The 20,306-nt window shown below is 44.7% G+C and overlaps 1 protein-coding gene across 9 annotated transcripts in view; it reads left to right on the top strand.

Annotated features, from left to right (window-relative positions):
* Positions 1–20,306, top strand: part of LOC140387547 (myocyte-specific enhancer factor 2A-like) — a 277,365-nt gene that overhangs the window by 115,254 nt on the left and 141,805 nt on the right. For all 9 annotated transcript variants that reach the window (XM_072470797.1, XM_072470794.1, XM_072470796.1 and 6 more), the window contains one exon: positions 10,704–10,907. In XM_072470797.1, coding sequence (XP_072326898.1) covers positions 10,704–10,907 — 204 coding nt within the window. The remainder of the gene's footprint in view (positions 1–10,703; positions 10,908–20,306) is intronic.

Consider the following 20,306-nt stretch of genomic DNA (forward strand, 5'->3'; position numbering starts at 1 on the left):
TTGTATGCCTCAATTAAGTCACCTCTTAACCTTCTTCTCTCTAACGAAAACAGCCTCCTGTCCCTCAAGCCTTCCCTCGTAAGATCTTCCCTCCATACCAGGCAACATCCTGGTAAATCTCCTCTGCACCCTTTCCAATGCTTCCACATCCTTCCTATAATGCGGCGACCAGAATTGCACGCAATACTCCAAATGCGGCCGCACCAGAGTTTTGTACAGCTGCAACATGACCTCATGGCTCTGAAACTCAATCCCTCTACCAATAAAAGCTAACACACCGTACACCTTCTTAACAACCCTCTCAACCTGGGTGGCAACTTTGAGGGACCTATGTACATGGACACCGAGATATCCCTGTTCATCCACACCACCAAGAATCTTACCATTAGCCCAGTACTCTGTCTTCCTGTTATTCCTTCCAAAATGAATCACCTCACACTTTTCTGCATTAAACTCCATTTGCCACCTCTCAGCCCAGCTCTGCAGCTTATCTATGTCCCTCTGTAACTTGTAATATCCTTCCACACTGTCCACAGCTCCACCAACTTTAGTGTCATCTGCAAATTTACTCACCATCCTTCTACGCCCTCCTCCAGGTCATTTATAAAAATGACAAACAGCAGTGGCCCCAAAACAGATCCTTGTGGTACATCACTAGTAACTGGACTCTAGTCTGAACACTTCCCATCAACCACCACCCTTTGTCTTCTTTCAGCTAGCCAATTTCTGATCCAAACTGCTAAATCACCCTGAATCCCATGCCTCTGTATTTTCTGCAATAGCCTACCATGGGGAACCTTATCAAACGCTTTACTGAAATCCATATACACCACATCAACTGCTTTACCCTTGTCCACCTGTTTGGTCACCTTCTCAAAAAACTCAATAAGGGTTGTGAGGCACGACCTACCCTTCACAAAACCGTGTTGACTATCTCTAATCAAGTTATTCCTTTCCAGATGATTATACATCCTATCTCTGATAAACCTTTCCAAGACTTTACCCACAACAGAAGTAAAGCTCACTGGTCTATAGTTACCGGGGTTGTCTCTACTCCCCTTCTTGAACAAGGGGACAACATTTGCTATCCTCCAGTCTTCTGGCACTATTCCTGTAGACAATAATGACATAAAGATCAAAGCCAAAGGCTCAGCAATCTCCTCCCTAGCTTCTCAGAGAACCCTAGGATAAATACCATCCGGCCCAGGGGACTTATCTATTTTCACACTTTCCAGAATTGCTAACACCTCCTCCTTATGAACCTCAAGCCCTTCTAGTCTAGTAGCCTGGATCTCAGTATTCTCCTCGACAACATTGTATTTTTCCTGTGTGAATACTGACAAAAAAATATTCATTTAGCACCTCTCCTATCTCCTCGGACTCCACGCACAACTTCCCACTACTGTCCTTGACTGGCCCTACTCTTACCCTAGTCATTCTTTTATTCTTGACATATCTATAGAAAGCTTTAGGGTTATCCTTGATCCTACCTGCCAAAGACTTCTCATGTCCCCTCCTGGCTCCTCTTTGCTCTCTCTTTAGGTCCTTCCTAGCTAACTTGTAACTCTTGAGCACCCTAACTGAACCTTCATATCTCATCTTTACATAAGCCTCCTTCTTCCTCTTGACAAGCGATTCAACTACTTTAGTAAACCACTGTTCCCTCACTCGACCACTTCCTCCCTGCCTGACAGGGACATGCAGTAGCTGTTCCTTGAACAAGCTCCACATTTCAATTGTGCCCATCCCCTGCAGTTTCCCTCCCCATCGAATGCATCCTAAGTCTTGCCTCATCGCATCATAATTGCCTTTCCCCCAGATATAACTCTTGTCCTGCGGTATATACCTATCCCTTTCCATCGCTAAAGTAAACGTAATCGAATTGTGGTCACTATCACCGAAGTGCTCACCTACCTCCAAATCTAACACCTGTCCTGGTTCATTACCCAGTACCAAATCCAATATGGCCTTGCCTCTCATTGGCCTATCTACATACTGTGTCTGGAAACCCTCCTGCACACATTGGACAAAAACAGACCCATTTAAAGTACCGAACTGTAGTGTTTCCAGTCAATATTTGGAAAGTTAAAGTCCTCCATACCAACTACCCTGTTACTTTCGCTCCTATCCAGAATCATCTTTGCAATCCTTTCCTCTACATCTCTGGAACTTTTCGGATGCCTATAGAAAACTCCTAACAGGGTGACCTCTCCTTTCCTGTTTCTAACCTCAGCCCATACTACCTCAGTAGACGAGTCCTCATCAAACGTCCTTTCTGCCACCGTAATACTGTCCTTGACTAACAATGCCACCCCTCCCCCTCTTTTACCACCTTCCCTGAGCTTACTGAAATATCTAAGCCCTGGCACCTGCAACAACCATTCCTGTCCCAGCTCTATCCATGTCTCCGAAATGGCCATAACATCGAAGTCCCAGGTACCAACCCATGCCGCAAGTTCACTCACCTTACTCCGGATGCTCCTGGCATTGAAGTAGACACACTTTAAACCACCTTCCTGCCTGCCGGTACACTCCTGCAACTTTGAAACATTGCGCATGACCTCACTACTCTCAACCTCCTGTATACTGGAGCTACAGTTCAGGTTCCCAACCCCCTGCTGAACTAGTTTAAACCCTCCCGAAGAGCATTAGCAAATTTCCCCCCCAGGATATTGGCACCCCTCTGGTCCAGGTGTAGACCATCCCGTTTGTAGAGGTCCCAACTACCCCAGAATGAGCCCCAATTATCCAGGTATCTGACACCCTCCGTCCTGCACCATCCCTGTAGCCATGTGTTCAACTGCTCTCTCTCCCTATTCCTCGTCTCGCTGGCACGGGTAACAACCCAGAGATAATAACTCTGTTCTAGATCTAAGTTTCCACCCTAGCTCCCTGAATTCCTGCCTTACATCCCTATCCTTTTCCTACCTATGTCGTTGGTGCCTATGTGGACCACGACTTGGGGCTGCTCCCCCTCCCCCTTAAGGATCCCGAAAATACGATCCGAGGCATCGCGGACCATGGCACCTGGGAGGCAACACACGTTGCCACAGAATCTCCTATCTATTCCCCTAACTATGGAGTCTCCAATGACTAATGCTCTACTCCTCTTTCCTCCCTTCCCTTCTGAGCAACAGGGACAGACTCTGTGCCAGAGACCTGTACACCATGGCTTGTTTCCCCCCCCCCCCCCCCCCCCAACAGTATCCAAAGCGGTATACTTGTTACTAAAGGGAACGACCACAGGGGATCCCTGTACTGACTGCTTCCTCCCAGCCCCCTCTCACCGTCACCCATCTATCTTTATTCTTCGGAGTAACTACATCCGTGAAGCTTCTATCTATGACCACCTCTGCCTCCTGAATGATCCGGGATCAGGATTGCTAAGTTATGTCATCTAATTATTTATGCCGATGTGTTCAATTCTGGATTCCGAATTGGCCCCAATTTTAAATGATCTATTCAAATATTAATTTGTCTCTGCACACAGCCACTTCTCCTATGCCACCATTCTGTTCAAATAAAATAATTGTTTGAAATTGATACTCACACACTCACACATGAGTGTAAGGCTGTGTGTGTGGTAACAGAAAGGTGCCCTTGGGAGCTGAACACAAAGAGCCAACCTACAAGGTTACTTCAATCTGTGCCAACATAGATTTGCAAACTAAGGAATAGAACGCAGAATACAAATGGTGCAAAATAGTATATCATTTTTTTTTATTCCTTTGCTGCAACAAGGTTGGAATAAATTAGAATTCTTTTACCACATGTTTAAAAATTTCCTGTTCTGTGACATATTACAAAGTGCCTGTGCGCAGGGCCGTTAAAAATTCATGAATGATAATTCATTCAAGTATATACTTGTACAAGCATATTCTTGTTAAGGAGCAATGTGTGAGACATTTTGTGTATAATTTTGACCTAAATGAGCAGGTTCGCGTGGGCAGCATGGTGGCACAGTGGTTAGCATTGCTGCTTCACTGCACCAGGGGCCTGGTTTCAGTGCTGCCCTTTGGTGACTGTTTGGACTTTGCACGTTCTCCCCATGTCTGCGTGGGTTTACTCCCAATGTGCAGGTTAGGTGAATTGGCCATGCTAAATTGTCCCTTAGTATCCAAAAGGTTAGGTGGGGTTATAGGTATAGGGTGGGGATGTGGACCTAGGTAGGGTGCTCTTTCAGAGGGTCGGTGCAGGCTCAATGGGCTGAATGGCCTCCTGCACCGTAGAGATTCTATGAGACTTCTATAAGTCAGTTGCCTGCTTTTCGCTCTGCCCAGTTTCACCCTCCATTGTAATCAATGGACACAACAATTGGATGGCGGTTACTCAAATGGGCCTGCTTCTGGCTCAATGGACTAGGCAAAAATAATGGTGTTTATTTCTGTTCTTATCAGATCTCGCTGTTTCTCAAGTAATTACACTCCTTCAGCTGGAAATGGCTGTATTGCTTCTGAATCCAAAATTCTTGGGTACAAGTCTGTTTTCAGGCTGATATTTGGATATAATACCAATCGATGGTCCTCTATTCAAATGAAGCAGGCTTTAAATTAATTTAACAGTTATGCTTCTTGTGGTATAAAAAAAACAAATAGCAACTACTTCACAGAGATGCTAAAGTTGCAACATAATGCCATGTTGAACATGAGGAATTAAATTTGATTGTTATCACTGGGATTCCAGTTTGGGCTTCTGGATTCTTACATGGAACATACATTGCAGAAGGAGGCCATTCGGTCCATCGAGTCTGCACCGACCCACTTAAGCCCTCACTTCCACCCTATCCCCGTAACCCAATAACCCCTTCTAACCTTTTTTGGTCACTATGGGCAATTTATCATGGCCATTCCACCCAACCTGCACGTCTTTGGACTGTGGGAGGAAACCGGAGCACCCGGAGGAAACCCACGCAGATACAGGGAGAATGTGCAGACTCTGCACAGACAGTGACCCAGCGGGGAATCGAACCTGGGACCCTGGAGCTGTGAAGCCACAGTGTTAACCACTTGTGCTACCGTGCTGCCCATAAATATTCTGATATCTTTGGGGTGGCTTTGGAGACCATTGGTGAAGATGTACTGAAATACCTGCAATCTTCTTTTTATCGATCAATCCATATAATGGTCATGGACTCTTTGGTCTTCAATAGGATTTAAAGTAATATTAATCAAGAATGAATGCCGACTGACAAATTTAGCTGTAATGCGATCACATTTTAATGGTTGAGCGTTTTGTAATATTTCAAAACTATGGAAAGGTTTCCTGTTTTGAGCAACCATTGATTTTTCTGGGCTAATCGGACAGCACAAACTGTACAGTGGCAGTAAGAATTTGTCCCTCTCCAGGACCAACTATATTTTTATGACCTCCTGAGGTTATCTATATTTTGTTTTACAACAGATCTATCTTTTTTGAGCTACATTATGGGTAGTTTCAACAGATGGCAAACCTCCAATGGTATTATGGGGAAAGCAGGCCAGTGTGGTTAGTTTTGGGTTACTTTTGCAAAGGGCCAGTACAAGTAAGATGAGACAAATGACAGCCACCTGGCTTGTAAACATATATAGCAATCTGCTGCTGTGATTTTGATTGCGTCTTGGAGCAATTCATCATTGTTCTGAAGGATTCCACTCATGTCGCAGCTGTAAAACGTCAGCATAGTAATACATTCCACGAACTAATCATTCATTAAAGATCATTTTAAGATTTCCTTCCCTACAGGACATTCGCAAACCAGATGGGCTTTTCGACAATTGACAATAGTTTTATCGTCATCATTCGACAAGTTTTTTTTAAAATCACAGATTTATTAAATGAATTCATTATGCTGTGGTGGGATTTGAACCCATGTCCCCAGAGCATTTGCCAGAGCATCTGGATTACTCCTGATATTACCACTATATCACCAGCCCCTCCCCTCTTCATACCTCAAGCTTATTGTTCATTCATCTTTCAGTGTGGATAGACAGCAACTTCCTTACAATAATATAATCAAAATAATTTTGTCATCCTTAGAAATGATTGAAATAGCTTGAAGCTGTGTGTGTCTATATGAATCCATTCCGAAGGGAATCAGCCATGCCGTTTCTGACCAAAAGGGTTTGAAGGCATTGTCCATATGGACTTTGTGCTGATTTGGCAGGAATTCCCCAAATGACACTGCCAGTCAAAGGATGTATTTTTGCCGATTCTTAACAATACACCAGCAACCTTTGTGGGCAGCACGGTAGCATAGCGGTTAGCGCAATTGCTTCACAGCTCCAGGGTCCCAGGTTCGATTCCCGGCTGGGTCACTGTCTGTGCGGAGTCTGCACGTTCTCTCCGTGTGTGCGTGGGTTTCCTCCGTGTGCTCCGGTTTCCTCCCACAGTCCAAAGATGTGCAGGTTAGGTGGATTGGCCATGTTAAATTGCCCTTAGTGTCCAAAATTGCCCTTAGTGTTGGTTGAGTGGGGTTACTGGTTTACTGGGTTATGGGGATAGGGTGGTGTGGGCTTGGGTAGGGTGCTCTTTCCAAGAGCCGGTGCAGACTCGATGGGCCGAATGGCCTCCTTCTGCACTGTAAATTCTATGAATTTCTATGAAAAACCTGTATTTGGATAAGCACTGTAAAGCAAAATTTGACACCGAGCAACATAAGGAGATTTGGGTGCAGATAAAGAAAAGGTGGCAGTTTTTAAGAAGTGCCTCAAAGGAACAAAGAGAGGTAGAAAGATTGACAGGTGTTGGGGCCTTGGCAGCTGAAGGCACAGCCATCAATGGAGGAGCATTTAAAATTCTGGATGCTCAAGAGGCCCGAGGTAGAGGAGTATAGATAGTATTTTGAGGTGGAGGACATTTGCCATCTCTAATCTCTTGTCATCTCTAGAGATCAGGCCATGGAGGGATTTAAAAACGAGGATCAGAATATTTTTTGGATATCCATTTACGGGATGTGGGCATTGCTAATTAGGACAGCATTTATTTCTCATCCCTAGTTGCCTGTAAGAAGGTGGTGGTGAGTTGCCTTCTTGAACCACTGCAGTTCTTGAGGTGTCGACACACCCACTGTGCTGTTGGAGAGAGAGTTCCGGGATTTTGCCCCAGCAACAGTGAAGGAACGGCGATATATTTCTAAGTCAGGGTCGTGAGTGACTTGGATGGGAACCTCCAGGTGGTGGGGTTCCCAGGTATCTGCTGCTCTTTTTAAAAAAAAAAAAATATATATATAATATATATATATATATATATATATATATATATATATATATATATTTATTAAAGTTTTTTTTAACAAAACAATTTTTTCCCCTTACAAACAATAAACCCCCCCCCCCCACCCCCGTAACAAAATAACACAAAATCGCCCTGAGCAAGATATATACATGGTAAAATGATATATTTACATAGCTTTATACACTGGCTCTCGCCCGTTCATGCCAGTTTCCCCCACCCTCCATGTTATCCCCCGCTCATCCGTCTCCCCCCCCCCCCCCCCCCCCCCAGGGTTGCTGCTGCTGCTGACCGACCTTCCTCTAATGCTCCGTGAGGTAGTCTAGGAACGGTTGCCACCGCCTGTAGAACCCCAGCGCAGACCCCCTTAAGGCAAACTTAAATCTTCTCCAACTTTATGAACCCAGCTATGTCGTTTGTCCAGGCCTCCACGCTAGGGGGCTTCGCCTCCTTCCACATTAGCAAGATCCTTCGCCGGGCTACCAGGGACGCAAAGGCCAGAATGCCGGCCTCTTTCGCCTCCTGCACTCCCGGCTCGTCCACTACTCCAAATATTGCTAGCCCCCAGCTTGGCTTGACTCGGACTTTCGGTATCTGCTGCTCTTGTCTTTCTAGCTGGTAGCAGTCATGGGTTTGGAAGGTGCTGTCTGAGGAACCTTGGTGAGTTACTGCGGTGCATCTTGTAGATGGTGCACATGGCTACCACTGTTGGTTTATGGTGGAGGGTTTGTTTTGTGAGTGTTTGTGGAAGGAGGAGCAATTAAGCAGGCTACTCAGTCCTGGGTGGTGTCGAGCTTCTTGAGTGTTGTTGGAGCTGCACTCATCCATCATTTGGGCAGCACGGTAGCCTGGTGGTTAGCACAATTGCTTCACAGCTTCATGGTCCCAGGTTCGATTCCCGGCTTGGTTCACTGTCTGTGCGGAGTCTGCGTGTTCTCCCCGTGTGTGCGTAGGTTTCCTCCGGGTGCTCCGGTTTCCTCCCACAGTCCAAAGATGTGCAGGTTAGGTGGATTGGTCATGCTAAAATGCCCTTAGTGTCCAAAATTGCCCTTAGTGTTGGGTTATGGGGATAGGGTGGAGGTGGGGCTTGGGTAGGGTGCTCTTTCAAAGAGCCGGTGCAGACTCGATGGGCCGAATGGCCTCCTTCTGCACTGTAAATTCTATGACTAAATATTCTATGACTAATAGGTAAGTGGAGTGTATTCCAATACACTCCTGACTTGTAGATGGTGGACATGCTTTAGGGGGTCAGGAGGTTTATGGGGGTGTGGGGGGTGGGGGGTGGGGGGGTGGGGGGGTGGGGGGGGGGTGTCCCCAAAGATAATGGCACAGGAGTGGGAAGATGAGCTTTTGCTGGTGATTTTTCTGGCAATGATTAGCTGGGTAAGATGGAACCAGGTGAGTGCAGTTGTACCTCACTGAACGAAGATGGAGAATTGTTGCAGGAGGATGGTGTCATCAGCCATCTGAAAAGCTGCAGACAGATTGAGACAGTAGAGAACGTATAGTCTACCTTGGTCACTGTCACACAGGATGTAATCTTTGAATTTGATAAGAGCCATTTTGGGTCTCAAAGGTAAGATGAGCTTGGAAAGGACATGATAAGAGGAACTAGAGATCAGTGTGAGCTCAGGGTAGGGAGGAAGGGAAACTTGGCACAGCAAGCTCGGCGAGAAAGAAAGGAAGTGGCAGAGGTGTCTACGTGGTCCTTAATCTTTGCACTTATTGGCGATGAAGGTAGGGGGGAGGGATTTCAGAAAATGGTGAAGACGTTTGGGGCGATTCTATGAGCCCCGCGCCAGGCCGGAGAATAGTCACAAATGGGCGCCGCGCCAACCCGCGCATGCGTGGGGGACTTCTTTAGCGCGCCGGCCCCGACGCCGCCGTGTGATTCTCCGAGGTGCGGAGAATCGGCGCCAATTGCGCCGGCGTGTTTGGCACGGCGTCAGCTGCGGGCCGCTGGAATCAGGAGGGCCGCCGATTCTCCGGTCCGGATGGGCCGAGCGGCCGCACGGATACGACTGAGTCCCGCCGTGCCGTTCACCCCTGGTCGCTGCCGGCGGGAACTCTGCGCGAACAGTCGGGGGATGGCCTGTGGGGGGGTGCGGGGGGGAGATGGGGACTCCTTCACCTGGGGGGTCCTCCGATGGGGTCTGGCCCACGATCGGGGCCCATCGATTGGCGGGCTGGCCCCCCCCCCCGGGCCTATTTCACTGCGCGGCCGGCCTCTGAACACTGACACCATGTTGAGTCGGGGCCGGCGCGCTAAAGAAGTCCCCCACGCATGCGCGGGTTGGCGCGGCGCCCATTTGCTGCCGGGAAAGGAGGCTGGAGCGGCGTGAACCCTCCAGTGCCGTGCTGGCCCCCTGTGGGGGACAGAATAGGTTATACCCGGGCCCAGTACGCGCCGTCGTGAAATGCGACGGCGTTAACAATGGCGCAAACACTTGGGCTCCATTTGGGAGAATCGCCCCCGTTATAAGGCTGCTTCATACAATGCTTTGCACAAATTTTAAAAATCTTTTTGCAGACTTTTCCTCATTTGATTTCTTAATTTCAATGTTTTGTGCACGGAGCAAAAGGTTAATTCTGGCTCATATGACGCAAGTATAATAGTAGAATAACAGGAGCCTTGTGACCTTTAACTTTTGTGGAAATGCTGCCCAGTCATCGTGTGTGACCCATTCACAGGGAATGTTGTCAAGCAACTTGACCTTGGAAGCTACCACGTGCGAAGCCAAGGCTGTCCTCAGCTGATGATAACACATGGATGTTTCCAGGACCAGTCACTGGATCGCAATTAGAAGTAGGAATTTCCCTAATTCTTCTTAGGCCATAGCCTTGACTGAAACTTAATATACACCAGGAGTCAGGCCTTGGACCTTTCATTTTGAGTCAGCTACCACAAATCAATCAGTTGAATGTCACAGAGCATTGCCACAAATCTTCTATTTTTGACCTAAGTGGGATAAAAAGACTGCCATTAGTAACATTTTTAATACTTTATTTCTTTTAAAATCACCTTTCTCTCATTTCAAAAGGCCAAATGGTAGGAAGTTTTCAACTTTATTAAGGAAATTGATAAATTAGGTCAAAAGATAAGAGGAGATAGTGGATTTTAGGAAGTTGGAGGTAACTAGGTTTAGATAGCAGGTTTCTCACACAATTTAATGGACATATCAAATATTCAAATACCACAGATGGATTTTCTTTTTGAGAAACCAGCAAAAACTAGATATGGTAAGAAGTGAAAGTTGAGATCCCATCAACTAGAAAAGAAGTTTTGGAACAAATAATTATTTCTTGTTAAATTTCTTATGTTTTTGTCCTGTGTTTGTCCATTTTTTGTTTTAGCAAAACAGACTATGGAATACAACTTTAAAATCATTATTTTCATCTCCAGCAATTCATACTGTCATTGTAGGGTTGTGCTACTTAAGTTCTTCAGACTTCAAAATTAGACATAACGGTTTTCTGTTTTGTTTCTAATGCAGGTGACGTTCACAAAGAGAAAATTTGGATTAATGAAGAAGGCTTATGAACTGAGTGTACTGTGTGACTGTGAGATTGCTTTGATAATATTCAACAGTTCAAACAAATTGTTTCAGTATGCGAGCACTGACATGGACAAAGTTTTGCTCAAGTACACAGAATATAATGAACCCCATGAAAGCAGAACCAACTCTGATATTGTTGAGGTAGGTGTCGCACCATTTTAATTTGATTCAATTTATATACCAGGTGCCGATAATTATTTTTGTAACATGTTTGAAGTTTGTTTACTGAAGGGGCTTTATTGGCTACCAGTGGGTTAAAATTATCACTGTTAAACCATTTAATTTTTGTTAGTGTTCTTGAATGAGAGCTGGGGTCTTTTTAAGTTTTTTACTTTATAGTGCAACCCCTGACAGCAGCCCAATTTCAACAAGAGTACTGCAAGGTAAACGAGATGGCACAGTTGTCCCTGGAGCCAATATACATATTCTTGCTGGAGCTTGAGACTATTTTATTCTGATTGCAGCAAGCTGAGTGCCTCAATCTGTCCATAAAAGCTTGCAGTGTAGCTTTGCACTCACTGGCCCATATTTACCTTCCTCTAACATAAGGGAAGTTATGGCAACCACCGAACAAAATTCTGAACCTTGACTTAAGAAAAATATGTGTATGCAGGGTTGTATGTAGAGTTATTTTAATGTTCCAGCACTGTGCTATTTGGAATGCAAATGTGTTCGAATTCCAGAGCGCTGGGACCCTCGCGCAATGTTACCGGGTCTCGTCTTCAATTGATATAAATGATAAGGAAATGCTTAAGAGATAGGGAAGATGTATTGTGCATTCAAATGGATTGATGTGTACCTGATGTATCACAAATCCCTCGATATTAGTAGTTGATAAACCAGATTAATAGAGAGGAAGCAAACGACGGGAGGGAAGGATTTCAGATTAAATATGCGCTTGTGGATTGGAAGCTTGCTTCTTGCTTAGGCATTTACGTATTGGTGAAGGGTATAGTCCTACTCTTGGATAATGTTATACTATATGTAGTAAAGAATGAAAATGTGGAGAGGAACTATATTTCACTTACTTTCAAATGACCTCCCTTATAGGAGGGGTTATCTTTATGTCTGCGACACTGTGGGAGCTGTCGCTAAGGAGGCCATGTAGCTGGACATCAGGAAACAGCTCCTGCAGCTGGGAAATATCACACTGACATTCTTTCCAAGCTGTCGGCATTCAAGATCCATTGCAATCAGTAACCTCCAGGAATAACTCATTGTTATAAGTTGAAAGATTTACTGAATATTAGGATTATTTTGTATCGCTGATTTGGTCCAACTGGACTTGCAAAGGAGGAAAATTGATGTTTAGTGGAATACTGGAACGTATGACATTTTCATGCATCATGTATCACATGCGACGAACAACAGTGTTTGACAGTATGAAGCATGTCATTGAGTTATGCATTTAGAAATAGAGGGGACTATTACCAGAATTTGGTATCATGTCAAGCTCAGACAGAAAATTGGGGTGTAACTCTCCAGTTGCGCGGATCCGTTTTCTTGCAGAATCCTGAGCCTTTTGCACACAAAAAAATAGAATGGGCATGGTTTACGCCGTCTCTCTGGTGGGACGGTGCCTCATAGAGCCGGGAACTGGCTCCAAAGAGATCTAGGCACCATCTTTAAATAACGTGCAGAGCAGACTAGATCAGATTGCAACCTAACGGCCGCCATCACAAAGTTGTGTCTCCAGCCTGCCCCGCCCCTGGACATTCCTCGCTGGCACAAGCGACCCCATCCCCCTTCTATCTCTCGTCTCACACTGCCTATCACACATCAAACCCCCCCCCCCCACACGCACGCAAACACACGGAGCCCACTAGGGCGTGCTCCTGGCACTACCCCTTGGCACAGTGCCAAGGCACTACCCAGCATGACCCTATTCTCTTCCCCCTCAATCCCCACCACCGCACAGGTGCTATGTTTACTTTGTTGTAAATGTCAGGTACATATGAATATTTAGTGAGGGGGGAATCATTTGGCTAATTATATTAAAATCCATTCAAAGTTATTAAAATGAGGTTCACGCGTTTGTGAGCATGAATCTCGTGACGCCGCCAGCGAGGAATCGGGAAAGTTGGGAAACCCGATCTCTTGGGCGAGAATCGTATTTCTCGATTCTCATGAGATTTTCAGGCCTCGCCGCCGATTCCATGGACGGTGAGTGAGGACTCAAGATTGCGCTCAGCAGCTTCTGGCTTTGTATTAACTTTTACAGTGGCATAGTTAGTCCTTTAAAATCAGGCCAATGAATCGCATTTGCCTGTGTCAGCACATTCTACTGCTACTAGTTTCTAAAAATACACGAAAAATAAACATACTGGCCACGCCAGTCCAATTGTAAGAATCTTCTAAAATGAATGGACATGACGCACTGAAGGTTTATTCCTCAGTAGTTATTATTCTAGTGTTCTCCCTGTCATTTAGATGAATGAAAATAAGCATTTGGTGCTGTATGTTCCAATTAAGAGAGCAGTGTGTCTTATTTTTAAACTATCTGGACTGTAATTCTACTGTATCCTCCTCCTTCCTGAGGGTATTGGTTTTTAATTTTAAAACAACTGTTTTACCTCAATTTTTTTACATTTGTTTTTTTTTGGTCCTAAATCCTTTTGTACAGTGGACCTTGGCTGTGCTGAAAGGGTGGCTAGCTGGCACACTTCTAACCTCTACTGTTTGGAAACAGTAGATGTGAATAACAGTAGCTTGTGGTGATTTCCTCTTTCTCACCACCCTGCCTCCAATAGTGCAGCTGAGAATGGGGCCTTGTCATGCTTGGTGCAATCCTATGCTCTGTCATTCATCCGAATAACCTTTGAGCCCCCCCACCCCCAACCACCCCTCCGTGCCCTGTATCTGGATCAGTTCGAGTACCCAATAAATAATGATTCTACTGTAGGTGCCAAATTAAAGTATTGACTCTTGACAGGGAAATGATAGCACAATGGGCGGCAGGGTAGCACAATGGTTAGCACTGTTGCTTCACAGCACCAGGGACCCCAGTTCGATTCTTGGCTTGGGTCACTGTCTGTGTGTAGTCTGCACATTCTCCCCGTGTCTGCGCAGGTTTCCTCCGGGTGCTCCGGTTTCCTCCCACAAGTCCCAAAAGATGTCCTTGTTAGGTGAATTGGACATTCTGAATTCTCTCCTAGGCGCCAGAGTGTGGCGACTAAGGGATTTTCACAGTAACTTCATTGCAGTGTTCATGTAAGCCTACTTGTGAAGCTAATAAAGACATTATTGTAATAAAATGAATAATAAAGGCCCTAGAATATCTTAATCTAGTACATTGATGTGAGAAAATAGAATATAATTTGTAAAGCAAAAAGGGCAAAAAGAAATTCAAGAAGTAATTCTGTCTTAATCAATAATTCTCAATAGGGGCAGCATGGTAGCACAGTGGTTAGCACAGTTGCTTCACAGCTCCAGGATCTCAGTTTCTGTTCCGGTTTGGGTCACTGTCTGTGCAGAGTCTACGCGTTCTCCCTGTGTCTGCGTGGGTTTCCTTCAGGGTGCGTGGGTTTCCTCCAGGGTGCACCAGTTTCCTCCCAACAGTCCAAAAATGTGCAGGTTAGGTGGATTGGCCAGCATAATTGCCCTTAGTGTCCAAAAAGGTTAAGTGGTGTTACTGGGTTACGGGGATGGAGTGGATGTGTGGGCTTAAGTGGGGTGCTCTTTCCAAGGACTTCAAATGAAGTTACTGTGAAAAGCCCCTAGTCGCCACATTCCGGCGTCTGTTCAGGGAGGCTGGTATGGGAATTGAACCGTGCTGCTGGCCTGCCTTGGTCTGCTTTCAAAGCCAGCGATTTAGCCCAGTGTGCTAAACCAGTCCCTTTGTTCCCTTAAAAGACAAAATACTTACAATTTACGCAGATTTTTCTCTCACTTGTCAGAATATATTACCAAACATAAGCCACTTATTTATATTTCATTTTGGTCCGTTGATCATTTTCTAACACTTTTCCTTGTGTCTTAATAGTTTTATCTGTACCACAAGCAACTAAGATCCACGCGGAGAAAGTATGAAAGTGTCACGTTTATGTTAAGTTACATTGTTCTGGCAGATAAGACAGCATCAGCCTCGACCTTTGCAGCTAAGGTGGTAGGGATGGGTTGCGGTGGCGATGGGGATTGGAGCATTTTCCATAATAAAGTTGCTTTTCTTACGATTCCAGTTGACCTAACTGGACGGGAAGACCACAAATGGAACCATAGCTCAAAAGACTGTCACTTTTATTTTTTTTGAAAATTTGATAGTCACATATTAGTTTTAACATCGAAGAATTTTTAATTCGCATTACATTCATCCCCCACCATCTGGCCTGCAAAATCCTACCAACTGTCCTGGCTTGACACAATTCACACCTCTTTAACCTGGGGTTACCCCACCTCTGGATCTGTAAAGATTTAATCACCTGCTAATGCTCACATTCCAAGCATTGTCTGGCATCTTTGAATCTGTCTATATATATATATATATATATATATGTTTCTGGAACATACCTCTGCATTCACCTGAGGAAGGAGCAGCACTCCGAAAGCTAGTGACATCGAAACAAACCTGTTGGACTTTAACCTGGTGTTGTAAGACTTCTTACTGTCATTATCTCTGTTATTTTTATAAAAATTTTCAAATACCTTAATAAAATTTTTTTTAAAAAACAACTATCAATTCCAAGAGTGTATTAAAATGGCATCAAATGTTTGATTTGCCTCTGAAATCTGTTATCCCACATTAAATTTGATTACTGCAACTGTGTCTTTCACTCGCAACACTTTGGCTGCTTTTCTTTTGAATTCTCCTTTTGGGATTCTGTTCTCTTAACTTTAGTCTTCAAAAGACATTCTTTATATCCCAATTCTCTGGTTATCTGGACTGTATCTGTCTTCGGGAAGTTGGCTTCTTTGCAGCTCTTTTATCTTGTCCAGCTTCTCCTGGTAGAGTTGGGAGATGTTCACTCCCCAGTGTTCTATCTTCAACTGCAAACAAATTCAGCTAATAATTAAATCTCAAAAGCATTTCAGATGCTAAGCAATGATCACTTACTTCTGCAATTTATTTACTCTCCACACTGTAACCCTGTCTAAGCACAATAGAAGCACAGTTTAATTTGAGCAAACCCCCACACATACAAATATCTTTGTCCAGTATGAATCTCACTATACTTTTACCCTTCCTTCCTCAGAAGCATATTAAACCCACTTAAAACTATACTTTACTTCTAATGTTTACCTTTGTTTTGTAACACTTTTACGTTTTGTTCATCAAAAATAATTTTTTGGAATGTATAATTTGTGCAGTCACTCATCATCTTGAGGACCAGAAGAAAAGATGCCAGTGTAGTTTATGCACAAGCAAAATTTGTAAGAATGGCCCCCTACTGCAAAACAATGTAGGTATTGCAGCCTTTTCACATTCCGTCAATCCACCAAAATAGTAGTGAGACTTTCTTTTGATGGTGTTGATTCAGGGAAGGATAGTGTTCCATGAAGCTAGAGAATTTCACACCTGACCAGGAAGCAAAACTTAATTCAACTTCCCATTCAAAGGGCATCCACCCCAAAAAATCAGGACTTTGCTCAATACAACACTAAATTATTAGTCGACCTTGCTCAGATCACATAGCTCTCCCAGCAAAGCCAAACTGGCTTTTGTACAACAGCCAAATGTAATTCTTTCTCTTGGGTCCAATATCCATTTACAGATGGGAATTGCAGTCGACAACCAGGTCGAAAAAGGCAGTCTTCCTTGTGTACCATATAGTGGTGACTGAAAGACATCTCTAGCCTATGACTTTGCCTGTATGTTTGGAGCATTGCCTGTCAATTTGTGGATGAGGGAAAGTTAGATCCACGTGGAGCAAAAATGATTGCTCCTTGGAGATGAAGTAGAAAGTTACATGAGGAAAACCCAGGTTTTGAATTTTACTAGTTTGTATTTTTTTTGCAAATTTATGATAATTCTGCTCATTGCTGTCCTTGGGACTCTGCACTCCTTTATCAAAAGGAGACCTGTACTAAATGGCGCCTGGTCCAGGCCTCACTGGCGAGGCTCTTCTTTCCCAGTCAAGCATATTTAAATGAGCTGTCTGATTCATTTTAAATTTTGCCGATTTGGATCCTCACCCAGCGAGGGTGCGATCCAGACCATGACGTCTCGCGATGTTTTAATGAATCTCCAGAATCTCGCGAGGAGATTCATCGGCCTCGTCGCACCACCAGATCTGGCGCGGCGAGGCTGTTAAATCGCGCCCAGTATCTTGGACTGAATTAGACTCTGCAACTTCTTCATCCTGTTTCACATAGGATATGGGTTCAAAGGTCATCTATCCATCAACACAACTCCTTTCTACCAGGCCTGTCTCTATCCCTACTTCATCCCCTGCCTAAACTATTATCTATGTCTTTTGTCACCTCTGGACTCTTCCTTCATGGACATTCTTGTCTCCACCTTCTGTAAGATCTTAACTTGTCAAGAAATCCTCTGCCTGATATATTCATCCATCACCCTAATCCTCACTGACATACATTGACACAAATGCATCAAATTTAAGATCCTTATCTTTGCAAACCTTTTTATTGCCTTGTCTTGTCCTACCTCTAAAAGCTACTCCAGTTTAGCACCCCTCTCTGTACATTTTTGATTTTGTCCTTCTTTAGATTGTGCCCTCCCTCTCCTCCATTGCTTTCAGCTGTGCTGGACTTACTCTCCGGAACTTTGTCCCGAAACGTTTCTACTTTCCTTAAAAACTCTTCTCTGACCTTCAGTCTCATTTACCACTCACCCAGCATAGACTTGGTGCACGATTCACCCAGAAAATGACTTGGGCGCGTTTGGCGGGATCTTTCCCGCTGGATTTTTGAGTGAGGTCCAGCCCTGGATTCAACCACTTTTACTAATTTTTTTATGAGGGGGCCACCCTGGTCAAGCCCAAACTCAGAGATTATTTTAGCAGTGGGGCTGAACTTGCTGGCGAGACCGTCACCTCCAAAATTGGGGCACCCTTTCAGAAGGGTGCCCCGATCTCCAATTGAGCTTGAGGGTCCCTACACTCCCCACCCACGGGCATTAATTTGAGGAACGGATCATCCGTGATCGAAGTGAATGAAGGAACAGGCTGAAGGGGCTGAATGGCCTGCTATTGCTCCTATGTTAATCCGCAACAGTTTTGTCGGCAGGTGGGAGTAATCTTTGAAATGCCGAGCTAGATGTTTCTCATCTTTACCGTCCCCCTTTCATTGATATCGGGGCAGGAAACGGGATGTGGGTGTCATCTGGAGAGGCCTGGTCACTGTCACTGCCAAAATTTTATAATTTTGGCTTAAAATGCATTTGAATAATTTTATTTGTGCTACATTGTTATGTTTTATATTGATCAACCCTGAGTTTCACAATCAAGCAAATTGTCTAAATCTGGTGTCTGAACTGAGGCGGCCTGAAGAGAGTACTAAGGCGGCTACCCAGAAGCTGGAGCGGGACTGTAAGACTGCAAATGCTAAGAGGCTAAACTCTTTGGGATTTTATTAGTCTTCTAGCAAACAACATCCCCCGTTTTCCTCCCCCTTCCGCGGTGCCTCTGGGCCACAGGATGGGTGTGATTTTGAGAGGGCAAGCCAACAACTTACTCACAGGCACCAGCCTCTCTACAAGTGCGCACTATCAACCTGATCATTGTGCTCCTGGTGATCTCTGCCTCCTATGAAGAAGCACCTGGCCTCTACTTGGGTGTTTTCTAGGTAGCACTGTGACTAATCAGAAAATCACCAGGTTAGTGGATCTTGAGCGTGAAAACCACATCCTGCCACTCTGTGGTTTTGCTTGTTGGTATTTTGCTGTGCTACATCAGCTACTTAGCAAATTATGTGTTTTTAAAATTACATTTAAAGTTTATTGCACCCGCACCCCTCCAAGGGGTAACTGTTTTATTTTTGTTGAGTGTAGTGCCACCACCTGCTCCAGCCCAGCTGTTTCCCGCTCTCTCCGTATCAGCTGGAGATGTGACAATAAGGCTTATGGCATCTGCACCGTTTGGCAGATGAAAATGCAGGATGGGCTGTGGGTGGGTGAGAGCATGCAGCTGCAGCTCAGCCCATCTACATTTAAAATGGCAACCCAGGCAGGACATACTATTGAAGTGAGCTTTTTTTTTGCTGGTTTTTGCTGGTTAGTCGATGATGCGATATTTTAGATTTGTTTAGCAGCACCAATTAAGGAAATGCGTTTTCCATGCATGATTGCCCATGTTGCAAGTTCTGAAACTTAAGCTGCCAAGTCGAGAGGAGCTGCAGAGCAAAGACGAGATACTTCCTCACAGGGAGAGAAAGCCGAGGCCGGGTTCCTCTTGGGCCACTCATGTGAACTTCCTAGTGGCTGGCCTGTCTGCTATACCTGGCCTGTCATGTGTGCCGCTAAAATACAACACCATACCAGAGAGAGTCCTATGAACAGTTAAGATCTTGGGGGGTAAAAAAAAATCTTTGGCACCCATTTTTTTCTTTTAATACTGCGAACGCCATGAAGGTTCAAAGGCAGCACCTGCAGCATGGCTGCACACCTGTGTGGTGAATTGAGTACATACTATATTGATGATGAAATTAATGCAAATGCAGCGAATGAGAGTATTTAGAGCAGGCAGATTGTGTCTGCTAATTTGATGCTAGTGAAGCCATTTTGGAGCTCACGGCTCCAAACTAATGCTCTCCCTGAACCTGTGGAGCTGAACAAGGAGAGACTACAAAACCATAAGACATTGGAGCAGAATTAGGCCACCCGGCCCATCTAGTCTGTTCCGCCATTGACTCTGTTATTAAAAACTGGTCAATTAATTGCTGGTTAGTTTTCTTCCAGCTTTTGCCAAGTGCCGACAAGTGTTTGGTACTTTCTGGAGTTGTTTCAAAGTATAAAAGTCTACAAGAGGTAGTGCGACAGGTCCAAAAGGAGTTTTGTTTTTTTACTGATTTCAAAGTTTTGCGCACACCAGTTGTTCCTGTAAATGGGTGCATTTGTAGGCATTCCTGTTGGAGTCTTGCATGTCTTGGAGAATGAACAGAAGCCAAGCAAAGCAGTTCAAGCTGTTGGAAGAGGGAGGAGAAGGGGGACAAGGATTCTCAGCAGGAGGCCTTTCCTGGCACTCTCTCTTCAGAGAGCAAGTTTATTACCTAGTTCCTCCTCGAGGTTGATATGTGAGATATCTGGCCTTCAAAAGGAAACCCTTAACTGAAGTCTGCCACCTGTTATGATCACAGCTACAAACTCAAGGTAGCACAAGTAACGCCCTGCTGATGCCTATGAAACTGGCCATGTTGATGATCTTTCATGCGTCTGCTTCTTTCCGAGCTGAACATATACTTGCAACAAATCACTATTGAGAACTAACTACATTTCATTCTGTCTTGCTCAGGTCGAGAATTGCAAGCATCCCCTTGGTTCAAGGTGCTGTTTGCTGCACGCACATTGCTTTGTGGGTGCCACATGTCTATATTGCTTTGTATTGGAACTGTAGGGATTCCATGACCTCAAATCAGCGGGTGTTTGAC

Source organism: Scyliorhinus torazame, chromosome 12 (genome assembly GCF_047496885.1).
Source record: "Scyliorhinus torazame isolate Kashiwa2021f chromosome 12, sScyTor2.1, whole genome shotgun sequence".
NCBI classification, from domain to species: domain Eukaryota; kingdom Metazoa; phylum Chordata; class Chondrichthyes; order Carcharhiniformes; family Scyliorhinidae; genus Scyliorhinus; species Scyliorhinus torazame.